This window comes from Procambarus clarkii, chromosome 4 (assembly GCF_040958095.1).
Source record: "Procambarus clarkii isolate CNS0578487 chromosome 4, FALCON_Pclarkii_2.0, whole genome shotgun sequence".
Taxonomy (NCBI): Eukaryota; Metazoa; Arthropoda; class Malacostraca; order Decapoda; family Cambaridae; genus Procambarus; species Procambarus clarkii.
This window is the reverse complement of record NC_091153.1, coordinates 56159007-56175719: the sequence shown is the minus strand read 5'-3', so window position 1 is coordinate 56175719 and position 16713 is coordinate 56159007. Positions and strand designations below refer to the sequence as shown.

The 16713-nt window shown below is 36.9% G+C and overlaps 1 protein-coding gene across 1 annotated transcript in view; it reads right to left on the bottom strand.

Moving 5' to 3' along the window:
- Nucleotides 1-7144: 7144 nt before the first annotated feature.
- Nucleotides 7145-16713, bottom strand: part of LOC138371721 (spindle assembly abnormal protein 6 homolog) — a 69359-nt gene continuing 59790 nt past the window's right edge. The window contains exon 5 of the mRNA XM_069336744.1: nucleotides 7145-7237. Coding sequence (XP_069192845.1) covers nucleotides 7145-7237 — 93 coding nt within the window. The remainder of the gene's footprint in view (nucleotides 7238-16713) is intronic.

Here is a 16713-nt window from a genome sequence, read left to right as displayed (position 1 = left end):
CAGTCTTGGTGCAAAATTCTTATATCTCTCAAGAATATCATCAACACTTCAGTTGTGACACATCCAGGCTATTTGTTCAGGAACAGTCCTTATCTCAGTGTTTCTATATACATTAATCAACGGACAATCAATCATATAATGGGCAAGGGTGTGAGACCTTAACATACCACATATTTTGCACTTTGTGTCATTATCATGAACACCTATCCCATATTCCCAGTAATATTTGTACCCAAGCCTGAGCCGCATGTTCACAGAGTCATTCCAAGCATTTCTCCTTTTACCATAAGTGAAATGGGGGTTTTGACTCACATACATGTAGTGTTGCATGGTTTGACTTCTCTCATACATTATACTTCTCTCCACTTCTGCCTGTGCCTGAATATTTCTGATTTTGCTTCTTATTTGTCTCATTGTGAATTCACATTCAATGTCAACTTGTAGCATTGTGTGAATTTCACACAATGACCTCTCAGCTGTATCTCAGTTATCCTTTTCTTACAATCCTCAACTATGGACATGAAGACTGGGTTTCGACTGTTTAAGGAATCAAGTGCTCCTAGGCTATCGACAAATTCAAAAACATTTTTGTCGTCATGACACACTTCCTCCAAACACGCCAGAATGGCCTGCAGTTCAGCTTGTGTGGATGATATATAATTACTAAGTCGAAGTTCAATTATCCTGTCCATAGTCCCAAACTCGGTATATTCTCTTATTAGGACACCACACCCTGCCCTGCCACCCTCCGCCACCGACCCGTCACAATATACATGTAAACTGTTGCCTCTTGGTAACCGAGATATCATGCTTCCATATAAACACCGTAAATGTCCCGGTTCATGATGAATCTTTTTCACCTTGAGGAGTACAATTTCGACGTCTATTTTCTGTACTTTCCAGGGAGCAGACCTATTACAATGGTGAGAGGGTTTACAGCAGTCAAGTACATCGTATTCCCTGAGGTAATGAGCTAATTCCCTCGTGTAGCGTGTCTCCATCAGTTTCCTGGAAGGTTGTACGTCACTCAAGCAGGTCTGAACACTCTGAAACAGCTCATCCCCTCCTTTTCTCCGCACGAAATGAATAGATACTCTAGTGTTAATGTCACGGACTCTATCATATACACTATGTAAATTTAATTCCATTCTCATTATTTCAATCATTGCATTTCTTTGACATCCAAGAATAATCCTCATAGCCTCGTTCTGTATCAGCTCTATTTTTTTTAATTCTGCCTTGGCCTGTGTAAGACAATACGGGTGTTGCGTAGTCTATCAGGGACCGAACAGTGCTTATGTATAACATCCGCAAGATAGGTACCCCAACACCTTTACCAGAAAGGGCCAGTGGTTTTAGAGGATGCAGACGGGCTTTACATAAGGTGCTGATATGATTTAATTCAACTTTTTTACTCTCACATGTGTATCCAACATACATGCCCAAATACTTGTACTTCTGAACACGGCTCAGTTCCATACCATTTAGATTAAGTGTTATATTTCTTCGTTTCCTATACTCATATTTCATTTTGTTTGCATTTATAACTAAGCCTAACTTGTGGCAGGTTGTACCAAGTATGTTAAGAGCAGTTTGTATTTTGTTCCCAGAAGTACCTTGTATAAGAATGTCATCAGCATATATGATCGTCGTGACCCCTGTAGGATACATCTCTGATGCTAATCTGTTCGTTAATACATTGAATAAGGTGGGACTTAAAACTCCCCCTTGGGGGGTACCTAACTGAAACATCCGTTCCTCAGACATGTATCCCTGGTAATACACCTGACCTTTTCTGCCTTGTAGATAATTCCTTATCCAATGTAGCATTCTCCTTGTTATTCACAGTTTAGCTAATTCGTATAAAATTACTTCCTCATTGACTTTATCAAATGCTCCTTGCAGATCAACAAAAACTACAATTGTCATCCACATTAGACAAACACTTTAAGAGACAATCCGCAGTACTTTTGCCTTTCATAAAACCAAAGAGATTACTGGACATGTTATCACCTACAAGGTAGAGTAGCCTATTTAACAAAATCCTTTCCATCATTTTACAAAAGCAGGACATTAAGGAGACAGGCCTGTAGCCTCCGTCTGACTTAGGGACAGGAATGATGACAGCCTCTTTCCCTCTCTATAACTCATATTAAACAAATCAAGTAAGGGACTAGGTTTCATATCGGCTAAATAATTAAGAATGTCATACGTTACTCCATCTTTCCCCGGAGCAGTAGAGCTGCCACTATTTATAGCATCCAGTACGTCATCGTGAGTTATCTCAGTGCATGTTACAGATCTTGTATTTAAGGCACATAAAGTTACTCCATTTCTAATATTTTCCCATGACTCAATGGTGACTCTCATGTCTTCAGGTAAGGACTCCATACCAGCAGCACTAGCTCATTTATCTACTAACTCATTAGCAACCTTCCCTGGATCTGAGTGAGCAATGATTTTGGTCTTACATCTCCTGATTTTATTTACTGCTCTCCATATGTCTTTAAGATTTTTAGTATTACCAATGGACTGAGCAAAGTCTTGCCAGAATCTGTCCTGCGCCTCCTTCCTCACCTGACTGCATTCCCTAGCCACTTCCAACATTCTATTTTTCTCTTCATCCCTCATTCCATTTTTAACCATTCTTTATGTGCACTCCGTAGCATTCTCTCCCACCCCTTAACTTGCTGATCATTGGAATATTTAAATTTCTTAGGTCCATGCGTCTTGCTTCCCCTGCCCTCGTTATTTTCCCTCTGTACTAATTTCTCTATGTTCTCGACCATGTCCTCGTAAAAACCATCAACGCAGAGCGGCGTGTATTGTTGATACCAATCTCCCATATTTTGAATACAATAATTTTTCAAATCTTTATTAATAGTTAGCCTTTTCCTTTGAAAGTGGACTTGTTTTTTCCCCAGTGGTAATTCAACGTTCAAGGCAAAGTGGTCACTAAGTAGTTCCCGAACAACCCGAGCCTCCCCCCCTAATCCCCTGAGAGTTTAAAATACAGGCATAGTCAAGCCGTCCTCCCCTGATGTGAGTTGGTTCATTGTTTCCCAAGAGACAGGTATCTGGATGATCTTGCAGGAACTGTAACCACTTGACCCCATTAGCATTAATACTACCCACTGTCCCAAGGCTTGTGTGCCGAGCATTAGGGTCCCCAATGACTAGTGAAGGATTAGTATAAATGCAGTCAGGTAGATAGTGAGGGTCGAAGCAGTTCCTGGATACATACAAATTAACTACAATAAATTCCCCTTCCCTTAATGATAATTTAACACAGACACACTCTATACCTTGCATTTTTGACGGGGGTTCTACTAACTCTGCTGGTATGGAATTTTTAACATAAATCGACGTGCCTCTGATGTTATTTGCGGAGAAGAGGTGAAACCCTTTATAGCCATTTAATTTCAATAAGCCTTCATTCCTATCCCCTGCCTCCTGGAGAGCTACAACATCAATATAATTTCCCATCACATAACAATGAACATCTGTAACCCTGTTTCTTAAACCATTAACATTCCATGACAACACTTTCAGTCTAGGGTGATCCATTATTAAACAATTCACTTGCTAAGTCATCCCCAATAAGTTCACTAAATGATAGCCATACCTCGTATAACATCTTCCACCTCCTCCCAAGTTCACTAGTAAAAGCAACATTGCGTTTCGCAAGAGATTTTTTCAGTCCTGTGACGTCCATTATTGGCCCAAATGATTCCTTCAATTTAAGTGTAATTATAGGGTTCTTCCTTTCACTACGACTATCATCATTCACACACACTTCACTTTCCTTCATTTCATCACTCAATATTTCATTACTGTCCTCAACCAATATATCCTGACTTTCCTTCACTGTTTTGTGACTTTCCTTGACCTTCACCTGAACGTTTAATTTCGCCTCGATGGATTCGCTTCTCTGCCCAAGATTTCGGAGGAACTCGTCAACTTTTCTTAGTTCAGCCCAAACCTCCTTGACCATATCATTATGGCCCTCTTTCTGAGCCACAGTAGCCACTTCACTCACCGTTACACTGTCACTGCCGGAGTCCGGAGTGTTGGCATGGCTGTATGTTGCTTGAGCCTGACGAAGTAAAGGTGACTCCTTTACCCACGCATTCGTCCGGTTCACTGGTGCTGTTTGGGGCAGACTGTTTTGCTGTGCTCCCGGTGTCTGAGTAAGAGCTCTTGCTTGCTCTGTAACATTCACCGGCCGGGGAACATCCATACTCGGCCTCTTGCTACACACAGCCGAGCTGGCATTGTGAACACCTCCACAGTTGCAACATCTGGGAACTATTTTCTCACCCAGATTAAGTCTGTTTCTACACACATTAGAGAGGTGAGACTTTCCGCAGAAACGACATCGTGGATCATGTTGCCAGCTCCAGGATTTATGCCCCCATCTGCAGCATTTCAGGCATATTATGGGCTCTTCCACATACATGCTACATGCCTGTAGCCAGCTCCAGTGATGAACACTCTCTCGGGAACTTCACCTCTCGCTAGAGCCACCACCTGATTCCTAGCTTCACCTTTAATAAGGTGACGCTTGGCCCACACAAATCGTTGGTCGTCGAGGATGAATTCGGGGTCTAGAATCTGAGGGTATTTGTAGATAATTACCTTCGTCAGCTTCTCGTTACCCTCTAGTATTTGCATAACAATTCCATCATATCCTTGCTGGGTAAGAAACACAACTGCCTCCATAGAATTTACCGTTAAGTAAGGTCTGTTTACACCTTCCTTCAGCAGGGGCTCGAACTTGCGGTGTTCTCTTCCAAGTTTGACTGTCTACAGCAGCTTGTGATGATAGGCCAGTGTGCATGAGGAAGGGAAGAGAAGCCTCCACCTCTGCTGACCCTCACCTACCTGACATCGTTCTGTCCGTTCGTCGCTACTGGTTTGATCAGTCTCGGCGTCGTTCTTCATTCTCTTGTCGTTTGCGTTATGTGTACTATCACTGTCAACACTACGCCTTACATCCTGTCTTCTCCGTTTCTTCTGTTGCTTGGTTAGAACTTTTTGAAACTCACCCTCCTCGACTGACTGGCTGCTTTTTGAGTCCATGTTAATATTGCCGTGGGAAGTAGCCAGTTCTTCTGGAGACTGAGTCTCCATCTCAGTACCCAGCATGGGGGGAGATGTGTAGAAGCCGATTGATACTAGTCAGTCTCCTAATGTGTAGACTGAGCTAAACACCAACACTAAACTCACCCCTAGTTGCGGAGCAGGTACTTCTTGACCCGACCGCGTCCCAGGTAAGACTGTGAGGGTTATTGTAGTAAATTATTTTGAAAGTTAAAGTGTTGAATTATTATTAATAGTGTTAGTCGTAATTTTTTAAAAGGTTATTTCTGAAGATTATTTTGAAGGGTTATTGTGGTGGATTAATTCCGAGAGTTATTGTTGTACATTATTGAGTAGGGTTATTGTGGTTTAATATAATTGAGGATTATTGCAGTGGCTAATTAGGAAGGGTTAATGTGGGGACATATTATGGAGAGTTATTGTGGGGGATTATTGTTACTGGTATTTTGGTGAATTAATATGGAAGGTTATTGTGAAATATCATGTACGAGGTTATTGTAAGAAATTATTATTGTGAGTTATGGTAGATAATTATTATTGTGAGTTATTGTGGATGATTATTAAGAGGATTATTATATTGCATAATTATGAATTTTATTGGGATGAATAATTATGAAGAAAAATTTTGATGGATTATTATAGAGGGTTATTCTTGAGGCTTATTATGAAAGGTTACTGTTGAAGATTACTTTGGAGAGGTATTGTGGTGGATTCCTATGAAAGGTTATTGTGATGGATTATAATGGAGGATTATTCTCTTGTAGTTTTTTTTAGGCTTATTATGAAGGATTACTTTGGTAGGTTATTATTGAGGGTTATAGTGCTGGATTATTAAAAAGGGATATTGTTGAGAATTATTATTGACGGTTATTATTGTGGCTTATATCTGGAGAGTTATTTTTGTGATTATTGTTGAGGGCTATTTTGGTTGACTATTGCAGAGGGTTATTGTTGTGGATTATTAGGTACGTTTATTGTAGTAGATAATTATTGATAGTTCTTATGAATATTTATTAAGGACATTTATTGTGTAGGATTATTATTTAGCATTATTGTGCTGGATTATTATTTAGCGTTATTGTGCTGGATTATTATTCAGAGTTATTTTATTGGATTATTGTTTAGAGTATTGAGATGGATTATTATTTAAAGTTATATTGTTGGATTATTATTTAGAGTTATTGTGTTGGATTATTACAAAACGTTATTGTGTTGGATTATTACAAAACGTTATTGTGTTGGATTATTACAAAAAGTTATTCTCTTGCATTATTACAAAACGTTATTGTGCTGGATTATTACGAAACGTTATTGTGTTGGATTATTACAAAACGTTATTTTGGTGAACTAATCTGGAGTATTATTTTTGTGGATTATTGTGGAGGGCTGTTTTCGTGGATTATTAAGATAAATTATTTGCGTGGATTATTTATTAATGGAATGCATTTGGAAGTTATGTTATGGAGGCAGACTCCATACAGTTACAAATGTAGATATTGTGGAGCCCAATAGGCCCAGAATCATCTGAATCAGTTGATTGACAGTTGAGATGTGGGACTAAAGAGCAGATGCTCAACCCCCCCGCACTCACAACTACGTAAGTACAATATACAAGATCACTTGGTTGTCAGACAAGCAGCTCCTCTGTATACATGACTATGTGATCACGTGGCTGTATGACAATTACTTTCCACGAGATATCTTAAACGTTTATGACTGATTTCTAAATAAAATGAGTAAATCTTCGAATGTTGATTAATGGTAATATAAGTAAACACACACACGGGTGACCTCTGATGACCCAGAGGTCATAACAGTCGTGTCACGAGTGATCACTTTCATTCCTACCATAACAGGAGTGTTGTATTAAGATTTCTTTCTTAATTAAAATGAGGGCAGTTTTCACTCCTAAAAGGTTATCACTTCCTTCAGATGAATGTTCTTGATGTCACTGGAAATTAAAGCGTATACATGTTGTCTCGGGGTCACTTGATGTGAAGGTCTATATAATATTTAGTGAGTCTTGCCTAATTAGGAAGAGTCACGGCCTCAGAGTGGGGTCTGCGCCGTTGGCCGGACGGTCGTCAGCTCGAGCCCATGTTGAGTAGACCTCTTCCTTTTTATTTTTTTCATCCTATTAATATAAATACCAAACAAAGGAAATCATTTAATAAGTAGACACAAGGAGCTGCAACAGGGTTCCATATAATAAGGTTTTTCTCATAATATTTCGTACGGAAAAAGTACTATTTCTTATTCAATAACAAAGAAACGGGTCACAATAACACATACTATGTTGAGAAAGATAATTACGAAAGATAAGTTGACTCTACTGAATTTAAATAAAGGTTCAGGAGGCCTCAAACCGGAGCCCAACCAGGGTTTTACAGCCAACCCGACCACACTCTGACCTTCGGTAATGACGTTCACTCTCTTGCAATAGACTCAGATCACAATGAAATCACAATGACGAGATATATCAATGAATATCATTTTGAGACAATTAAGTGACTTGAACTCCACAAGTCACTACATTACCCTAAAATTATTTCCATTGATATATGATGCCATTGTAATTTTACTACAATGATGGTTATTGTGGTGAATTTTTAGGGAGTGTTATTGTAGTAAATTATTTTGAAAGTTAAAGTGGTAAAATATTATTAATAGTGTTAGTGGTAATTTTATAGAAGGTTATTTCAGAAGATTATTTTGAAGGGTTATTGTGGTGGATTCATTCCGAGAGTTATTGTTGTTGATTATTGTGGAGGGTTATTGTGGTTTAATATAATTGAGGATTATTGTAGTGGCTTATTAGGAAGGTTTAATGTGGGGACTTATTATGGAGAGTTATTGTGGGGGATTATTGTTGATGGGTATTTTGGTGAATTAATATGGAGAGTTATTGTGAAATATCATGAAGGAGGTTATTGTAAGAAATTAATATATTGAGTTATTGCAGATGGTTATTATGGTGAGTTATTGTGGATGATTATTAAGAGGATTATTATATTGGAAAATTATGGATTTTATTGGGATGAATAATGGGATTGGGATGAAATGAGGAAAAATTTGGGTGGATTATTATAGAGGTTTATTCTTGAGGCTTATTATGAAAGGTTACTGTTGAAGATTGCTATGGAGAGGTATTGTTGTGGATTCCTATGAAAGGCTATCGTGATGGAATATCATGGAAGATTATTCTCTTGAAAGTTATTTTAGGCTTATTATGAAGGATTACATTGGTAGGTTATTATTGAGGGTTATAGTTCTGGATAATTAAAAAGGGTTATTGTTGAGAATTATTATTGATGGTTATTATTGTGGCTTATATCTGGAGTTATTTTTGTGATTAATGTTGAGGGCTATTTTGGTTGACTATTGCGGAGGGTTATTGTTGTGGATTATTAGGTACGTTTATTGTAGTAGATAATATTGATAATTATTATGAATAATTATTATGGAAATTTATTGTGTAGGATTATTATTTAGAGTTATTGTGTTGGTTTATTATTTAGAGTTATTGTGTTTTATTATTATTTTGAGTTTTTTTATTGGTGTATTATTTTGAGTTATTGTGATGGTTTATTATTTAGAGTTATATTGTTGGATTTTTATTTAGAGGTATTGTGTTGGATTATTGCAAAGCGGTATTGTGTATGATTATTACAAAACGTTATTGTTTTGGATTATTACAAAACGTTATTGTGTTGGATTATTACAAAACGTTATTTTAGTGAATTAATATGGAGAATTATTTTTGTGGATTATTGTGGAGGGCTATTTTCCTGGATTATTAAGATAAATTATTTGCGTGGATTATTTACAGAATGGAATGCATTTGGAAGTTATGTTTTGGAGGCTCACTCCATACAGTTACAATTGAAGATATTATGGAGCCCAATAAGCCCAGAATCATGTGAATCAGTTGATTGACAGTTGAGATGTGGGACTAAAGAGTAGATGCTTAGTTCCCCCCCCCCCCCCCCCCCGCAATCACAACTACGTAAGTACAATATACAAGATCGCTTGGTTGTCAGACAAGCAGCTCCTCTCTATACATGACTATGTGATCACGTGGCTGTATGACAATTACTGTCCACGAGATATCTACTACGTTTATGACTGAATTTTTAATAAAAAAGTAAATCCTTCGAATGTTGATTTATGGTAATATAAGTAAACACACACACGGGTGACCTGTGATGACCCAGAGGTAATAACAGTAGTGTCACGAGTGATCACTTTCATTCCTACCATAACAGGAGTATTGTATTAAGATTTCTCTGTTAATTACCATGAGGACAGTTTTCATTCCTGTAAGGTTATCACTTCCCTCAGATAAATGTTCTTGATGTCACTGGAAACTAAAGTGTATACATGGTGTCTCAGGGACACTTGAGGTGAAGGTCTATATAATATGTAGTGAGTCTTGCCTGATTAGGAAGCGTCACGGCCTCAGAGTGGGGTTTGCCGCCGGTGGCCGGATGGTCGTCAGCTCGAGCCAATGTCATGTTCTCTTCCTTTTTCTTTTTTCATGCAATAAAAATAAATTCCAAACAAAGGAAATTAATTAATAAGTAGACACAAGGAACTGCAACAGGGTTCCAAATAATAAGGTTTTTCTCACAATATTTCGTACGGAAAAAGTACTATTTCTAATTCAATAACAAAGAAACGGGTTGCAATAACACATACTGATGTTGAGAAAGATAATTACGAAAGATAAGTCGACCAAGCCAGAACTCTACTGAATTTAAATAAAGGTTCTGGAGGCCCCAAACCGGAACCCAACCAGAGTTTTACAGCCAACCCGACCACACTCTGACCTTCGGTAAAGACGTTCACACTCTTACAATAAACTCAGATCACAATGAAATCACAATGACGAGATATATCAATGAATATCATTTTGAGACAATGGAGTGACTTGAACTCCACAAGTCACTACATTACCACAAAATGATTTCTACTGATATATGATTCCATTGTGATTTTACTACAAACTGGGTTATTGTAGTGAATTTTTAGGGAGGGTTATTGTAGTAAATAATTTTGAAAGTTAAAGTGGTGAATTATTATTAATAGTGTTAGTGGTAATTTTTTAGGAGGTTATTTCAGAAGAATATTTTGAAGGGTTATTGATGGAATAATTTCGAGAGTTATTGTTGTAGATTATTGAGGAGGGTTATTATGGTTTAATATATTTGAGGGTTTTTGTAGCAGCTTATTAGGAAGGGTTAATGTGGGAACTTATTATGGAGAGTTATTGTGGGGAATTATTGTTCATAGGTATTTTGGTGAATTAATATGGAGTGTTATTGTGACATATCATGAAGGAGGTTATTGTAAGAAATTATTATTGTGAGTTATTGCAGATGGTTATTATGGTGAGTTATTGTGGATGATTATTAAGAGGATTATTATATTACATAATTATGGATTTTATTGGGATGAATAATTATGAGGAAAAATTTTGTTGGATTATTAAAGAGGGTTATTCTTGAGGCTTATTATGAAAGGTTACTGTTGAAGATTACTCTGGAGAGGTATTGTGGTGGATTCCTATGAATGATTATTGTGATGGATTATCATGGAGGATTATTCTTTTGTATTATTGTGGAGGTTTCTTCGGAGGCTTGTTATAAAGGATTACTTTGGGGGGGGGTATTATTGAGGGTTATAGTGCTGGATTATTAAAAAAAGGGTTATTGTTTAGAATTATTATGAACGGTTATTATTGTGGCTAATATTTGGAGAGTTGTTTTTGTGATTATTGTGGAGGGCTATTTTGGTTGACAATTGGGGGAGGATTATTGTTGTGGACCATTAGGTACGATTATTGTAGTAGATAAATATTGATGGTTATTACGAATAATTATTATGAACATTTATTGTGTTGGATTATTATTTATAGTTATTGTGTTGAATTATTATTTAGAGTTATTGTATTAGACTATTATTTAGAATTTTTATATTGGATTATTATTTAGAGTTATTGTGTTGGATTATTACAAAACGCTATTTTGGTAGATTAATAAGGAGTATAATTTTTGTGGATTATTTTGGAGGGCTATTTTCGTTGATTATTAATATAAGTTATTTGCGTGGATTATTTACAAATGGAATGCATTTGGAAGTGACGTAGTGGAGGCAGATTCCAAACAGAGTTCCAAATGTAGATATGATGGAGCCCAATAGGCCCACAAACATGTGAATCTGCTGATTGACAGTTGAGATGCGGGTCCAAAGAGCAGAAGCTAACCCCTAGCAATCAAAACTAGGTAAGTTCAATATACATGACCACTTGGTTGTCAGACAACCAGCTCCACAGTATACATGATCACTTGGTCGTCACACAAGCAGCTTCACAGTATACATGACCATTTCGTTGACACACAAGCTAATTACAAAAACATATGACTTTGTTGAAGCTGGAGCAGCATCTCCACATGACCACGTGGCTGTCAGTCCAGAGAGCTCTACAGTATACATGACTGTGTGATCACGTGGCTCCCTGACAATAAATTGGCTAAGTGATATCACGTGAAACTAGATATCACGTAATATCAAGAACAGTGATTATGATTGGAATCTTAATAAAAAGAGTAAATCCTTCGAATGTGGATTAATGGTAATATAAGTAAACACACAGACGGGTAACCTCTGATGACCCAGAGGTCCTAACAGTCGTGTCAGGAGTGATCGCTTTCATTCCTACCATAATAGGAGTGTTGTATTAAGATTTTTCTGTTAAGTACCATGAGGGCAGTTTTCACTCCTGTATCGTTATCACTTCCTTCATATGAATGTTCTTGGTGTCACTGGAAATTAAAGCGTATTCATAGTCTCTCGGGGTCACTTGAGGTAATGTTCTATATAATACTTGGTGATTCTTGACTAATTAGGAAGAATCACGGCCTCAGAGTGGGGTCTGCCTCTGGTGGCATGACGGTCATCAGTACGAGCCCTTCTCATGAGACATTCTTCCTTTTTCTTCTTTCAACCCATCAATATACATTCCAAACACAGAAAATATATTAATAATTAAACACAAGGAGCTGAAACATGGTTCCATAAAAAAAAAATTCTCGTAATATTTCATATAGAAAAAGTATTTTTTTTATATATAAAGTTATTGTGATTTTATTGCATGAGGATTATTGTGAGGAATTTTAAGGGAAAGTTATTGTAGTAAATAATTTTGAAAGTTAAAGTGGGAAATTATTATTAATAGTATTAGTGGTAATTATTTAGAAGATTATTTCAGAAGATTATTTTGAAGGGTTATTGTGGTGGATTAATTTCTAGAGTTATTGTGGTAGGTTAATGAAGATGGTTATTGTGGTTTAATATAATTGAGGATTATTGTAGTGGCTTATTAGGAGGGGTTAATGTGGGGAATTATAATGAAGAGTTATTTTAGTGGATTATTGTTGATGGTTATTTTCATGAAATAATATGGAGGGTTATTGCAGAATATCATGAAGGAGGTTGTAGTAAGAAATTATTATATGAAGTTATTGTGGACGATTATTAAGAGGATTATTATATTGCTTAATTATGGATTTTATTGGGGAGGATTATTATAAGGAAAAATTTTGGTGGATTATTATAGAGGGTTAATCTTGAGGCTTATTGTGAATGGTCACTTTTGAAGATAACTATGGAGAGGTTATCAATGAGTAATTTTTTCACATTGTCTTCAGATAACACAATTGTGTGCTCTGGAATTGGTAATCTGGAATCCGTTCAGCTTTCTTAAATCCTCATTTTGTACAAACACACTTTGGAACTGTTCATTTAGCATTTCACACATTTCTTTTTCCATTCTCAATTGTTCTGTTCCCGTTCTCACTCTCTGGATTTTATCCTTTAAATCAGCTTGCTTTTAATTAATTTTAAGAAATGCTTGGATCTGTTTTATATTTGTCCGCTATACCTATCTCAATGTTCTTTTGTACCTCCTCACCGCTGTGTAATTGCTTCTTCTTTGCTTGTATTCCTGGTATGTTTGCAGGCATTGAACCTGTTCCGATATTGAACCAATTTTCTTATCTTGTCCTCTCTGGCCCTATCACAATTTCTGTTGAACCAATCCTGTTTTCTGGTCCCGCATCTCTGTTTTGGTATGAATGTTGTGTTCCTTCCGCGTATATTTCGCAAAATTTGGAATACATTTCACTTATTACCTTGCCTAGCAAAAAGTCTGTCCATTTAAACTCATTAAAGAATTTTACAAGTTCCCCACAGTGTTCTGTCTTGAAATCGAGTTTAATAACTGTTTCAATGCCCCAATTCTATTATAGAATATATCGCAAACATATTTAATTTACAAATGGACACGATGACTATTTCCCAAGGGAGGGCGGTACTAGATGTCAAATATGTTTTCTTCTTCAAGAATGATGAATATTAAATCCAGTATTGACGGAACATCCCCTTCCCTCATTCCCGTTGCCTGCTTGAAGTGTTGATACAGGAATGTCACCAGAACGAGGCTTACAAATCTGATTGTCGAAATGTTCTCCGTTATTGCTTCGTACGCCTCCCAGTCTATTGCTTTCAAGTTGAAGTCCCCGAGGACAAACGATCGTCATCGATCTTTATCTGTTATTAATATAATCTCTCTCATAACCATCATGAGGCCACTCTCGTTTCTCATAGAATTCCTCCTTTGTCTGTGTGCTGCTTGCTGGTGGGATGGGTGACCTGTGATGACCCAGAGGTCATAACAGTCGTGCCACGAGTGATCGCTTTCATTCCTACCATAACAGGAGTGTTGTATTAAGATTTCTCTGTTAAGTACCATCAAGGCAGTTTTCACTCCTGTAAGGTTATCACTTCCTTCATATGAATGTTCTTGGTGTCACTGGATATTAAAGCGTATACATGGTCTGTCGGGGTCAGTTGAGGTGAAGGTCTATATAATACTTGGGGAGTCTTGACTAATTAGGAAGAGTCACGGCCTCTGAGTGGGGTCTGCCGCCGGTGGCCGGACGGTCGTCAGCTCAAGCCCACGTTATTGTGTGTTCTTCATTTTTCTTTTTTCAACCTTATAATATAAATTCCAAACACAGGAAATCAATTAATAAGTAGACACAAGGAGCTGCAACGTGGTTCCACATTATAATATTTTTATCATAATATTTCATATGGAAAAAGGATTTTTTCTTTTTCAATAACAAAGAAACGGGTTGCAATAACACATACTGATGTTGAGAAAGATAATTACGAAAGATAATTACAACCAAGCCAGAACTCTACTGAATTTAATGGAAGGTTCTGCAGGCCTCAAGCAGAGTTTTACAGCTAACCCGCTCACACTCAGACCTTCGGTAATGTCTTTCAAACCCTTTCAATAGACTCAGATCACAATGAAATCAAAGTGATGTGATATATCAATGAATATCATTTTGAGGCAATGGAGTGACTTGAACTCCACAAGTCACTACATTACCCCAAAATTATTTCCATTGATATATGATGCCATTGTGATTTTACTACAATGATGGTTATTGTGGTGAATTTTAAGAGAGGGTTATTGCAGTAAATAATTTTGAAAGTTAAAGTTGTGAATTATTATTAATAGTGTTAGTGGTAATTATTTAGATGATTATTTCAAAAGATTATTTTGAAGGGTTATTGTGGTGGATTAATTCCTAGAGTTATTGTGGTAGATTATTATGGAGGTTTGTTTTGGTGAATTATTTTGGAAAGGTATTGTTATTGGTTATTATAACAGGTTATTGTGGTGAATTATTACGAAGAGTTATTGTTGTAGATTATTGAGGACGGTTATTGTAGATTACTGTAATTAAGAATTATTGTAGTGGCTTATTAGGAAGGGTTAAAATGAGGAATTATTTCCCCATTTTAGTTCAACCCACTGACGAAGGAATGTGAGGTACAGGGACCCTTGATGCAAACTGCACTTACTATCAAGAAGAAGAAGAGGTGCCAGGATGGTTCCCGGCATCTTTGAGTTAAGGGAAATCTCTTGAAACTACTTGTCTGGAGATAAAGCGTCCTCCCAGACCAGTAAATAATTTATTGAGATAGTGTACAATGTTCTTCAAGCATATGCAGGTGATTTAGTACCGTGGGTGTTCTTTAGTTCATTTGCTGCTTATTGTTTTTTCTCTTCGTGAGGAAAAACGGAATTTACCAACCCCCAGATAGGAAGATGGTCGCTCTTACCACCCACGCTATGTATAGCCGGAATAAGGAAAGACTCCAGAAGCAACTAACTCCTGCTCTACCGGAACCTTAAGACTTCCCTGAGCTGTCACTCAAGCATAAAGGAACTAGGTGATGTGGCCGGGGTAGAAGTAATTACCCGGTCGCATCTATACAGCCTTGCCTCTACCATATGGCAAGGCTGTACACTGACCAAGACAAAACAAGCTTTAATCAAAGGTAATTTATTTTCAAAATTACAAGAATGCCGATATTGTAGGAAATATGTTATAAAACGAGAACAGCTACTGCAAATAGTATTTGTGTTTTTGAGTTCTGATAAAATATATACCTGTATATTTATTTATATATATATATATATATATATATATATATATATATATATATATATATATATATATATGTATATATATATATATATATATATATATATATATATATATATATATATATATATATGTATATATATATATATATATATATGTATATATATATATGTATATATATATATATATATATATATGTATATATATATATATATATATATATATATATATATATATATATATATATATATATATATATATATATATATATATATATATATATATATATATATATATATATACATATATACGAAGGCTCTTAGCTGCCGCTTTGAGCTCGGGGGACAGTATATATACATATATATATATATTATTAAATATGACCGAAAAAGTAAGATTAATAATTCTAACACGAATGCCCAAGATTACTATCCGAGTGCCGGCGGTGGGGTGGTTCAAATAGCCTCGGCTATCACCTCATTATGTCCGGTCGTGATGGTCAAGTGGATTAAGGCGTCTTGTACATACCAGTTGTGTTGCTTCTGGGAGTATGGGTTCGAGTCACTTCTGGGGTGTGAGTTTTCAGTTGCATATTGTCCTGGGGACCATTCAGGCTTGTTCGCATTTGTGTTCCTCATGTGTGCCCCAAAGAATGAGGTGATTTGGTAAAATGCTATGCCCAAGATTACTATCCGAGTGCCGGCGGTGGGGTGGTTCAAATAGCCTCGGCTATCACCTCATTATGTCCGGTCGTGATGGTCAAGTGGATTAAGGCGTCTTGTACATACCAGTTGTGTTGCTTCTGGGAGTATGGGTTCGAGTCACTTCTGGGGTGTGAGTTTTCAGTTGCATATTGTCCTGGGGACCATTCAGGCTTGTTCGCATTTGTGTTCCTCACGTGTGCCCCAAAGAATGAGGTGATTTGGTAAAATGCTATGCCCAAGATTACTATCCAAGTGCCGGCGGTGGAGTGGTTCAAATAGCCTCGGCTATCACCTCATTATGTCCGGTCGTGATGGTCAAGTGGATTAAGGCGTCTTGTACATACCAGTTGTGTTGCTTCTGGGAGTATGGGTTCGAGTCA